Here is a 12434-nt window from a genome sequence, read left to right on the forward strand (position 1 = left end):
CATAGCACGCTTCGGAACCCAGCAGAGCTGCCGCCCTGGAACTATGTATTTGTCGAGGGCCACCAGTTGCCCATGCACCCTCTGCCGATGACGACGACGCACTGCCATTACCCGAGCGAGCACCTGCAACAGCAACAGCAACAGCCACAGCCATAAACACAGTCAGAGGGACAGCGACAGCGACAGCGACAGAGCCAACAGGCAGCATCACGCAGGAGCGCGAAGGCCGAGCCTCCATCCCCGAATGACTTCGTATATTTCCTGTCGCGCACTTGTCACCCCTTTCAGTGCGCCAAAGTCCAGGCCCAGTCCCAGTCCCAGGCCCAGCCAGAGCTAGAGTCAGAGCCACAGTCCCTCTGTGCGGTGCACGTGTCGAACCACCTTGCTTTGGATGCGCGTTTACGGCGGAGCTGCTGGACGAAATACTCTTGTGAGGTGCATCCCTATCACCTGTTGCGCATTTTCTTTAGACCACAAATAAATTCAGATCGTACTGCATTACCTCTTCTGGGCGCACTCTCTCTCTCTCTATTTTTAACTGTTAGCGGTGCCAGCTCCAGCTCCAGCTCCAGCTCTGAGGCAATATAGCCGGCAACTGAGCTAGGCACAGGCAGAGGAACAGGCAGAGCCACTCAGGCCCCCTATGCGTTTGTTTTTCTTTGAAAGATGAGGCTCTGCCTGCCACATCGGCGGCAACAACGGCGTCGCCGCAATACAAACCCAAATAACAGACGACGACTTGTTGATGGCATTGGCATTGTACTTTTGTTTTATTTATTTGCTTGCATTTCACAAACAGCCTATTATCAAGTAAACGTTTTTATAGAAAAATAATAAGAGACAATAAGTGTGAGTGCGCGGCTCTATCGTGAAAATATCTTGAATTGACAGGGATCCGGAGCCGACTCCGACTCCGACTCGGACTCGGACTCCGGATCGGGACCTGCTTCAGCTTCATACGTGACTTCGCGCATTGGGTAACAATCGGGCTGTTGCCTCAGTTTAAAATATTGCTATATATATATCTATATGTATATACAAAGATTGTGGACCTGTTGTGCCGCCTCCATTGAAATGGCTTGGATTAGGGAGTGGATGGAACGGACGGGAAGGCGTGGGATAGAGTAGGTATAGGACACGGTTATGTTTTATGCGGTTATGCGGAACGGAGAGGAAGGAGGGGAAAGGGGGGAGGTACGTACGATAAGCTAAGCCTAAGTTTTGGTTGCTATAAAACCTAGAGGTTAACGAATTCCTTGTCTAAGCGATTTGTTTTGTTGGTTTGTTTCGTTGGAGATTGATTGGGTGGTTTCCAGCTTGTGAAGGCGATTGCTGATTGCTGATTGGACATGGCCTTGATTAGTTGTCTATAGATAGTTTTTGGTTTCGTTATTCGTGTTGCTTCTGTTCTCTTTGTCCTCCTCCTTTTCCTTTCCCGTATCCTCTGCACTACCCCTAACCTCATCCCTGTCATTGTCTTTAGTCTTTTTCTTGTCCATCTCGTCCTCTTCATCCATGAATATCAGCGAGGTTTGTGTGGCGATGACTGCGTTTGGGGTATAGCCAGTGGCCCCCGCAGTGGTACCCTTCTGACTGAGTTCCCTTTCTCGCTCCAGTTCCTGCTCGCGCGCCAACTCCTGTTTCTGCTCCCGCTTGATTTCCCATTCGTGTCTAGCCTCCTCCTTCGAATGCTTTCGCCGTAGAATCTGTGCTTTGCTCTGTAGTGGCGGTGTGGACTGTGTAGCCTTGTCCATTTTGCGCTCCATTTTCAAATCCATCTCCACGTCCGAGTCCATATCCATTTCAGTCTCAGACAACGACAACGAGTTGCCGCCACGAGGTACCTGATAGCGCCGGACATCCTACATCAGAAGGGGTCCATAGATTTATGTGCATTTTCACAATAGAAAACTTGCTAAGCAGCGACCTACCGTGTTCAGTGTCGTTGGTTCCGATATGTAGCCATCGCAGTCTTCATCCTCGCTGAAGAGATCCGACGGGTTCAAGCCATAGGTCTCCGGCAGCCGGCACACGATCTGCGCCAAATCGATGAATGTGTACTCGTTGAGCGAGGCGTGGTTGCCCCGCTTGGGCGGCTCCTTGCTGAACCACTGATTGAACCTGCCCAACCGACCCGCCTTGGCCATGCCCTCAAAGTAGTTCTTGCCGAACACATAGCCCACGTCGCGGATCTCGTCGAAGCTGCCAAACGCCAGGGTCTTGTACTTGTCGATGGGCGGTCGAATGTATTCGCAGTAATCAGAGTTCTTTACCTCCTGGAAAGACAGAAAGCAGACACATAAATAGAGTGCTTATTAGAGAACCTTTTATGCGAAAGCCCACCTCCAGTTGTCGAACGCAGGAGACGTAGGCGAGCCGCGACTGAATGTCCGGCAGATCGGGCACCTTCACGGGTGCGGTGAACGGATTCCACTTCTTGTAGAGCAGCCACCAGCCGCTTAGGTCGTCCCCGTAGTTGGTCAGATCCGTATCGTCCTGCGATCCCACATCGATGGCGATTATGTGAGCGGCGCCCAGATTGTGCATCACATCAGCTACAGTGGCGGCCAATAGAAATAATTCGAGTGCGTTGTGTGTGTGTGTGTCCGTGTTTGCGTGTGTATGTGGAATGGAAACGTATTGGTTAGTCGTTATAATGATCCGCTAACGGTACATGGTAGCCATTGGCATTCCAGCATCTTGAGCGGTGGGACTCTCAGTCACTCCCCCAAGATGCTCGGACTGGCAGGCGACTCATCTACAAGATCTCAATCAATGGAGCGGGCGGGCGCAAGAAAGGCACTGTCGCGGCGCAGAGTGTTGGACAGCATGTACATAAGTATATGGATGGATATGCTGGTTTACCTGGCACATTATTCGTGTAGCAGCCATCGAGTAGAAGATGGCCGTCGCGGTAATCACAGAAGGGCGGAAAGACACCAGCGATGGACATACTGGCGCGGCAATAGCGCCACAGGTGACCTGCCGCAGCCGGACAATGAATGAACGGGCGGGCACACCAGACACACCAGACACACACACACACACACAGACACAATACAGTGGTAGGCGGGATTGCGTGGATGTTGTGTGGTGGACACGGACGTAGGTGGTGACATTTGTGTGAATTTTCGGTGTGTGTAGGTGTTAAAAGAGAGAGAGAGAAATAGATAGACAGGATTTAATTGCCGTTGTTGGAGAGTTTTTCACAAAATTCACTCTTTGTGCTAACTACAAATGAAATTTCATACACAAAAATGCACATATACCCAAAAAGTCGCCAAGAATTAATTGAAACTAATATTGCTTAGGCATAGGATAGGCATACCACAAATCAAAATTAAATTTTGTACATAATCAACGGAAAAAGGAGAAAGGAGAAGGGAGAAGGAACATAGAAAATAGAAAGAACTTTTGTGCGAACTCAGCTCTGCATCTGTGTAGGTGTGTTTGTGTTTATCGCATGTTGTGTTATGAGAGTGACAGGGACAGACAGTGGTGGTGCGCATTCGCCGTTATACTAAGCGGACCGCGCCACCATCCACAGTCGCAGGCGATGGGACAATCAAAAACAGGGCTGCCAGTACAACTAATTCTGTTGATAAAACGCCAAAAACAATGCAACAAACATAAGAAAAAAAATTAAACCTACTAGAACAACTAGAACAGCATCAGCTAGGCTAGGAACATGTATCATACATACATACATATGTACATATATCAGAGATCGGATTGCGGAAAGAAGGTGGTTGCTGCTGTGGGTGGGACAGGGACAGGGACAGGGACATGGACAAGGACAAAGCTTTGGTAGGGAAGAAGGGAAGAAGAGTACATATGTATATCCAACACTCTGCGCACGCTCTAAATTGAGATTGAGATTTAATAAATATATTAACGATTCGTTTTGTATTTACAATTATTTAGTTTAGGTTTTTTGTTGGCTTAAGAGATAATTGCATACTAATTGCTATTTACCTGGCAAGTTATTTACATAGCCGCCATCCAGTAGAAGGTGCCCATCTTTTGGGTCGCAGAGGGGCGGCATGTAGCCGCTAAGCGACATGGAGGAGCGTACATAGCGCCACAGAGATCCTGCGTTTGATTGATCGATTGGTTGGTTGGAGGTGGCAAGGCAGTATTTTTGGTTGTTCGTTGTTGATTAACGGCATGCCAGCAATGAAATTTAGTATGAGTTGAGTGTGTGTCGAGTGTGTGTTTGAGTGTGTGGAAAGAGAACAAAAATAGAGAGAGAGAGAGAGAGAGAGATAGATAGAGAAACTGCATTGAGCGATCGTTTTGCTTTTTGTTTTAGTCTTGAGATGTGTTTGGATGGCAATGAAAAGATGGAACGCTATTTTAGAGCGGAAGTGGAGCGTGGAACTGACAGGAAGGAGCAGCAGACGCAGACTAGCAATAGAAGCTACAAATGTTCGTCGAACTTAGCTTTAGCTACTGTCACCCTAGCACACAAAATGGCGAACAACAAAGTATCAGCAAGTAGTAACAGTAACAGCAACAGCAACAGCAACAACAACAACAACAACAACGACAACAACTTAAAAACAATGATGAAATCGATTGCATCGGCTGAATGCATCCCTGTGATGTATGTATGCATGTACCCCCCTCTACACGACGCAGAATGGCAAACAGGTGGCAACTGGTGGATGGAGCGGAAAGCCTCTTATTTGCGGGGGCCATTAATGAGTACGTGTGTGTGTTTGTGTGTGTGTGTGTGTGGGTGTGGGTGTAGAGAGTAGAGTGTAGAGTGTAGAGTGTGTGCTTTTGGCACTCTCAGTTCTACGCAAAGGTATACGAACATACGGTACATGATGAAACTTTGCTGCTGAGAGATACACCACCTACTGGCTACTGGAGCCACCTTACCTTATGTTCGTATGCCCTGGCTCAAAAGCTAAACTACAAAGGATATAGGGAGGGGAAACTATAACAGATACGGATACGGATAGATCGCCAGAACACAAAATGCATAAGCAAAATTAATACTGAAAAAAACATGCATTTAATAGCAGTTCAAGGAGAAGAAGGAGAAGTACAAGTAGGACTACCAACAAAGAGGGAGAGGATAGATAGAGAACGAGGGCAGAGAGACAGAGTGCATGCACTGTCCCTCCCCGTTCCTACCCTGCCGCACTCACCGTTGGTGTGGATGCGATGGCAGCTGGCGGTGATATCCGTCGTCAGGGTGAAGTATGGTATCCACAGATCCTCGATATTCACATCCCCGAAGGTTTCATGTATGGTCTTGTTGAACTCCCGTCCAGAGAACATCGATGTGATGGGATAGGTTAGATCCAAGAGTTGTAGGAACCATTTGGTCATTTTCTGCAATATTTAATGCGAAGTCTCTACATAGATTCAGTCCTGTGAGGGGAACACCAATGTACATACCTTCGACCACTCGCGCGCCTTCTGGGTGACCGTGGTAATGTTCCGCTCCGAGCACCAGAGGGCCCCCATCAACGCACCAATGCTGACGCCCCCGACCATGTCGATGGGTATGCCCGCCTCCTGGATGGCCTTAAGCATACCAATATGGGCCGCGCCACGTGCCCCACCACCGCCCAACACCAGACCAATCGAGTTGCCCGTCAGCCAGCGGGCCAGGCGCGAGAAATCGGAATGCATATTCGGCTCGGATAGCAGCACACGACTGTAGAGATCATTCTGGAAGCAGCAGAGGTAGCACGGGTCAGACAATACGTGACACCATAGCTATATGGTGCTTCCACTTCCACTTCCACTTACAATGCGGTATTGGCTTTTGCGCGTGAAGATGCGCTTCACACACAGCACATGGTGGTGCTTGGTCACCCAAGGACGAGCGTTCAGCCAGCTGAGCGTGTTGGCCGGCTTTGAGGACGCCGTCTCCGGGTAGAGTAGGACCAGTTCCTTCTGGGTGCGCAATGCCAGACGATCGATCTCGCGCTCAAACTTCCCCACCAAATGCGAGTGGTCGCCCAGGCCCACAATGAGGACGACGTCCGCCTGACGCATACAACGCTGGGTCCAGGGACTCAGCGCATTGTCGCACTGATAGAGGGTTATAATGTTGCGGTCCTCCTGCTGGGCCAGCCACGAGGTCAGCCTGTACTCGTTCGATGCGTCGAATATGTTCATTCCCAGCTGTTTGCGCGCCAAGTCCGAGGTCAGGCGCAGGACAGGACCTGACCGACGAGAGTAGAAGAGAAAAGAGAGAGATTATGGAAGTGAAAACTTTCGAATGTTCTAGGTTGCAGATCTTCCTCCCACTTGGATTTTGCAATATACACTCCGAAATATTTTTTAACAATTCAAAAACGGATATCCACAAAAAAAAAACGAATTGCAATGACAATTGCACGACCTCTTGCAGGATTTTTGATTGTTGTCGATACAGTGGAAGATATACATCTTGTATAGTTTCTTGAAATTTTTTCTATTATTTTATAGAGTTTAAAATAAGCTATTAATCATTAAAATTGTCCAAATGCTGTCAAAGATCCGCCCCATCCCCCTTTATGTTCTTAATTCTTCTGTTATTACGATATTGCTACATATATAATTCGAAATTTGAATTTTTGAAAACGATTTTGGGGGATATTGCAAATTCTAAGTACGAGGCCTACAACCTAGAAAAAGGGCCGGGGAGAAGTGAAACATGTTTACCCACCGATGGCACACAGCGAGTGGTAGAGCTCGTAGGTGAAGGGCGTCAGGGGCACATCGTCTGTGATGGGCACCAGGGCCACCGTGGAGTATTTGTGCGTGACGGGATTGGCCTCGACGGGTGCCCCGGGCGCTCCAGTGGTCGTGCGCGTCTGCATCGAGCCGAGAAAGCGATGGCTAAGGAAACTGATCAGCTTGGTCACCACAATCGGGTAGCGCAGCTTGATGGCATTGAAGAGACCCTCCGGGAGCTTGGCCAACTCCGAGTCGCGCACCGCCATCACTGTGGTTGTGCGTGACGTCTCCGTGATCATCTCAACGATGCCCACGAGATCGCCCTTGCCGTACTCGCCAACGATCTCCTTCTTGCCACCGGGATGTGTGATCACAGAGCGCATGCGGCCGCTGAGCACGATATAGGTGCTGTCGCTGCTCTCGTCCTGCCGGTACAGGGCCCTGCCGGACTCCAGGAAGATCCAGTCCAGGGCATAGTCGCATTGGCGTACCAGCGGCGACAGACGCCGCACTACCCCATTGCCAAGGTCCAGCACAATGCGCGGACGCTGGCGCATGATCCTGCAAGAAGTTGGATGTGAACAAGGCGGAAAGAGGAGAGAAAGTCGAGGATAATGTTACTGGTATATAGCTGCACGCCTGATGAATGCCACGCGACTGTGATTCCGCGAGCGAATGGTGTACGCGCTGGCCTCCCCCGTAAGCATGGCCAGGCCACCGACTATCTCTCCGGGGTGTACATAGTGGATGAGCAAGTCGGTTTTATCCTGCTTGATGCGCGTAGCATCCGCATTGCCCTGGTACACGGCCAGTGTACCGGTCATCACAAACCACACGCACACATCGTCCGCATTGCCCTCGGTGATGAGGGTCACATTCGGCTCCATTTCGCGCACCTCCACGAACGGATCAATGATGTGGGCATCCTGTTCGGGCAGACCCAGCTCCTTGCGTAGACTGTCCACCGCCGAAGACTTGACCAGTCGCATGTCTATCGACGGCACTGGCCCGACCTCGGGCTGCTCCTGTTGCGTTATGGAGCCGCGACGAGTGGACAGATTACCGTCGGATTCGCGCTGGTGGTACAACGGTGGATAGCTATTGAGCCTAGCGCCGCCATTCACCTCGCCGAATAGTGTGTTCACACTGTCCCCGCTCAGCTCTAGGTTCGGAATGCCAGGATTCGGATCGGACAGCGTGTGCTGCTCGTCCTGTGAGTAACGCGACAGGGAGCTGGCTGGCCTTGGTACCGCCGTGTGTGTTGAACCGGCTGTACCGCTGGCTGCCGCTGCCGTTGCCGTAGCCGATGCTGAGCCAGTGGCCTGTCGCGTTGTCTGCGAGCAATAGACGGAAGGCCCGGCCCCCTGACTGCTGCCCTTGAAACGCATGTGATTCTGAACGAGCTCTGCATTGAGGCCGAGGTAGTTGCGCAGTGCCGTAAACAGAACGCGCTGCAGTCGTATCATTATCACCTGAATAACACGGATCATCACATCCGGACTGTCCTTGAACACCTCCTGGAAGGCCTGCAAAAGGGGAGGGATACGAGGGATGTAGTATCGTGGGGCATGGTACGAGTATTAGGGCATGTGGTTGCTGTCCTACCGCCATGGGCAGTCGAATGACCACCGATTTTTCTATGGCCTTGGCCGTCACCGTCTTGTAGTAGCTGGGATTGCCGGACAGCACATCGATGAAGCTGAGCAGCGAGGTCACCGACTCGCCCTTGCGCACCGTCTTCAGGGAGAGCGTGCTGCCGTCCGCATTCGAGATGTAGACATTGATCATGCCCGATTGCACGATGTAGACACTGTCGTCCGGGTCGGTGATCTTGAACAGATAGTCGCCGCCCATCAGCTCCAGCAGCTGGGTGTGCTTGCACAACCGCAGGAAGATGGGCTTCTCGAAGTGCCCAAAGATTCGGATGCTCTGCAGCATGTAGAGGGCGTCGGGGGGCACTCGATCGCTGCCCTCCATGGTCTCCTCCAGGTACTCCGCCGGCGGCTCAACGGTGCGCACCTCCAGCGGCATGTTTTCGCGACGCAGCTGAAGGATGCGGCGGGCGAACCGAATCACCGCCCGCCGCTTGTAGCCCTTGCCGCTGCTGTACATCTGCCCGCTGACGTTCTTCATCTTGCGCAGCATGCGTCTACCGTAGAAGAGCATCTTGTCGCGCTTGCGAAAGCGCGGGCCGCGCAGATCCCCGCCCGAGGCCATGGTCACCGCGCTCAGCGAGCGGGCGATCTCGTGGCGCAGCCGTAGTCGTGCCAGGCGCTTGAAGTACACGAACCAGCCGATGAACAGCATGCTGAGCACGCCAAGGGCGCAGTACAGGTACATCTGCAAGGAAAAGAAGAGACTGCAATCAAAAGGGGCATGGAATCCATCAGCATAATATTCTTCGTGTGGAGTAGGACTGAATGACTGGTTGCTGTTTAATCGGCACTGGGAATACATATATAGATGGCAGATGTGTTTACCCATTCGAGATCCGAAAACCGAATACTGCGAAAATCCATTTCTATTAATTTCACTCCAAAGCAATATTTCTTCCTTATTTACTTTGCACTGTCGTGGCTCTCTGTTTTTTTTTTTTTCGATTCTCGATGTAGTAGAGGAGAATATACGTTTCGGTTTCGTAAACTTCCCCGATTTTTCAAAGAAATCCGCGTCGAGTCTATGAACTAGTTCCGAGTCAGATTTATACGATTTTGCGATATTTAGGTGCCCAAGGGGTCTATAAATATACGGTGATGCATTCCCAGAGTGCAATCTCCAACTTTGTTTCACTAGCCGCTTGGCAATAGGCAATAAGAGGGCACAACAGAGACGGAGAGAGAGAGAGAGAGAGAGAGAGGGAGCGTTGCCTTTTCCAAGCTCTTATTTTTCTTGCTCTTTTCATTCGTGTGCCGCCGCAGTGGTGGTTGATGTCTGTCTGTTGTCTGTTGTTGTTGTTCTTGTCGCTTTTGACATTGAACGTCGCCGAGCGTCGCTGCCTGCCGACACTTGTTTTGGTTGCGCTTTGCTTTGCACTCTTTTTTTTACTGTCTACCGTTTCCGCATTTTTTACTTTTTACGCCTATGCATTCGATACGAACTAGTATGTGAATTATTAATATGATATACCAGGAGCATGTCTGATTAAACGGTAATGGGAGCCGCAACTGCTGGCAGCTGTTGTTTGTTTGTTTCTTTGGCTTAAAGCTTATTCCGCTAACAGGTTTCTTATCGACTCAAATTGGAATAAACAAAAATTTGATATTGGCTGATTGCAAGGAATGGTGAGGAACTGGATTGGAAATCTGATCGGATTACTGAATGCTGAAATTGAAGTCGAATCGAGTGTATCGCGTTGGACATGGCAGATGGGAATGGGTGAATCGCATTTCCGAAATTTCACTGGAATCGGATTGGACTGCTCGAATGGGATAAGATTGCATTTGGTTCAAACTGGATTGCCGGCACTCAAACGGAATAATGAACGGATTGTATCGCATGCAGATATAATGGGGCAGGCTGCATTGCCGAAATTGAATGGAGAGTCGCATGCATTGGGTGGGATCGCATTGGATTAGATTGATTGGGTGGCCTGGCAACCAGAGCCACCGCACCGCTCGCTGACTGTGCCCCTTCACCTAGCAGCGCCCCATAGCTAGCTTTAGAGTCACGAGGCGGCTAAATTGATTCGGCCCCAAGGGGTTAATTAAATTATTGAAAACTGATTTGGCTGATGCCGCGCGCCGCGCCCCCGGCCCAGCACACGTGCTTCTGATTAGGAAATACACACATTCGCACGCGCACCCGCACCCGCACCAGAACCAGAACCAGCACCACCATTGAGACGTAATCAGCGGAGCGTCGTCGTCTTCGGGGTCAGATTGGTATTATCATGATCATTGCGGTTTCTGGCTATCATTTCCAGTGGTGGATTGGGCTTTATGTAAGTCGAGGCGGCTAAAAACCTTATTCCACTGCGGAAGTGCCTTGGACAGGCGACAGATAAAAAGAGATGGAAATAAAAGCAACAGGAAGGAACAGTAGCGAGATCAAAATGCGCCCACACACGCTCACAGTTATTTCAGAGAGAGCTCTCTCGCTCTCCATTTCTATCGCTCTCTTGCCATCTTTGTGTACGCTTATCATAAGCGCAGACACGAACCAGCTGCAGCTGCTTACTTATGCGTGCGCGATCGGATCGCCCTCCTGGGCAAACCCCCTCCGCACCAATCCTTATCCATATGTATATCTGCCTCGCGCACACAAACTCATTTGGAGTCGGGGCCAAACAAAGAAGAGAGATACTGAGAGAGAGACCGAGCACTTACTTACCGTCATTGTTATTTGATTGGAGATGTAGTAGCACCAGGCATCCGCTAAGAATGTGCTGTAGTACATGTTTGAACCACTCACACGCAACAGTTCCAGGACATCCATTTATGTCGGTGTCAAAATGGCTGAGTGTGAGTGTGAGTGTGTGTGTGCGTCCTGGCCAGCCCAGTCCTTGGATTGGTTCTGGCCGCGGCCTCGCACGCAACTATTCGATTTTTGTTGCTGTTGTCTGTTTAGTCGTTCCACTTGTTCATAGTATAACCGTATTCTTGATTTTCTATTGTGAACGCGGAAATATCAATGCCCCAAAAACACCCCTGGCACACAAACAACAGTTAGTGGTCAGGCGCGGGGGAGGCTGCTTTGGGGGGTGAACGGAACAAATCTCAGCGTTTTGTTGTTGTTGCTGCTGCTCTCTTCCCACTTCCACGACGACGACAAAGACAGCCACGGCCACCCCCCTCCCTATTTGGATGACTTTTTATTGTTTGTGCATTAATTGTAATGCACGCGCCTCTCGCTTTTTTTACGCACCACACCACGCACACTTATACACTGTGCCACCCACACCAATAAGAAATTCCGTTTTGTTACGAGAATCCGAAATCATACGGTGAAATTCGTTGTTTCTGTTTGCACTTGGACTTTCGCGTAATGAATTCTTAGGAAAACGCACGTCCATAGAACTCGCTATGCCAGACTATGGGTGGGAGGCAGTCTTTTTAATTTACTGAGTTTAACTAGATGAGAATTTTTACCATGTACTGTACTACTTAGTAGTTTTAACTAAAAATTCAATTTGCACTTATTATATTTTTACATGGCAAATGGCAACTACACAGAAACTAAACATCAAATTTACTACATTTTCAACAAATTTTCTGAGGAAACAGAAGGTATGGACAACAGGCAAAACGGTCGGGAAATTGTAACGCATGCAAGGCAAACCACCCCTTTTGCTTAATGTACCTTGAGGCAAAGAGCCGTTTTTGTGTAAAGGTATATTGTCTCACACGCAAGGTGAAGTTCGTATGAGCCTTGCCATTCGCCGCCGCTGTTTTTGACTGTTGCCCATACCCTATTCTATAGGCCATTCAAACTTACGACTCATTTTTTCGTTGCAGGAAAGAGCAAGAGAGGTGTCAAGTCATCAGGGCACTATCGATAGACTCGATGTTTTGGTGCTAGTCGCTATTTATAGTAGTTTATAACTAAAAAAGCCAAATGCTGCACTCTAACAATTGTTTTATTGGATCTAATAGGGCTGTTGAACATATAAATTGATGTATCGAAAAATCGATTCATATATTTTGTGAATAATACGTTTTTCGGTGATATATTTTTGGACTGCCGAAAATGTAAATATGCATTTTATTGTGGCATATAATTATCAAGGGAAATCCCTTTCAGAGTTCAGGAAA

At 49.4% G+C, this 12434-nt stretch overlaps 1 protein-coding gene across 5 annotated transcripts; it reads right to left on the reverse strand.

Moving 5' to 3' along the window:
- Positions 1 to 739: 739 nt before the first annotated feature.
- Positions 740 to 12040, reverse strand: LOC6600422 (neuropathy target esterase sws). Of its 5 annotated transcripts, none has more exons than XM_026992633.1 (11): positions 11983 to 12040; positions 8290 to 9024; positions 7306 to 8210; positions 6674 to 7245; positions 5770 to 6188; positions 5413 to 5688; positions 5160 to 5346; positions 3976 to 4092; positions 2344 to 2555; positions 1932 to 2276; positions 740 to 1862 (listed from the first exon to the last, which is right to left on the reverse strand). In XM_026992633.1, exons 2-11 carry the CDS (start codon positions 9022 to 9024, stop codon positions 1368 to 1370), a joined length of 4263 nt encoding a protein of 1420 aa, XP_026848434.1. In that variant the 5' UTR covers positions 11983 to 12040; the 3' UTR covers positions 740 to 1367. The 5 variants fall into 5 exon arrangements, with proteins under 5 accessions (XP_026848434.1, XP_026848435.1, XP_026848432.1 ...); XM_026992634.1 differs by having other exon boundaries at positions 8290 to 9043; positions 11983 to 12021; XM_026992631.1 differs by lacking the exons at positions 3976 to 4092; positions 11983 to 12040 and adding exons at positions 2866 to 2982; positions 11014 to 11778.
- Positions 12041 to 12434: the final 394 nt, after the last annotated feature.

The sequence above is a fragment of the Drosophila persimilis genome, unplaced genomic scaffold (assembly GCF_003286085.1).
Source record: "Drosophila persimilis strain 14011-0111.01,24,50 unplaced genomic scaffold, DperRS2 tig00000766-arrow-arrow-pilon, whole genome shotgun sequence".
In the NCBI taxonomy this organism is placed as follows: domain Eukaryota; kingdom Metazoa; phylum Arthropoda; class Insecta; order Diptera; family Drosophilidae; genus Drosophila; species Drosophila persimilis.

Excerpts from the sequence above, each read along its gene's own strand:
- LOC6600422 (XM_026992631.1), bottom strand. The coding sequence starts at position 11,118 with ATGGATGTCCTGGAACTGTTGCGTGTGAGTGGTTCAAACATGTACTAC. Across the intron at positions 6,189-6,673 it reads CCACTCGCTGTGTGCCATCG|GTCCTGTCCTGCGCCTGACC; the intron begins GTGGGTAAACAT and ends CTCGTCGGTCAG. Across the intron at positions 1,863-1,931 it reads AACCAACGACACTGAACACG|GATGTCCGGCGCTATCAGGT; the intron begins GTAGGTCGCTGC and ends CTTCTGATGTAG.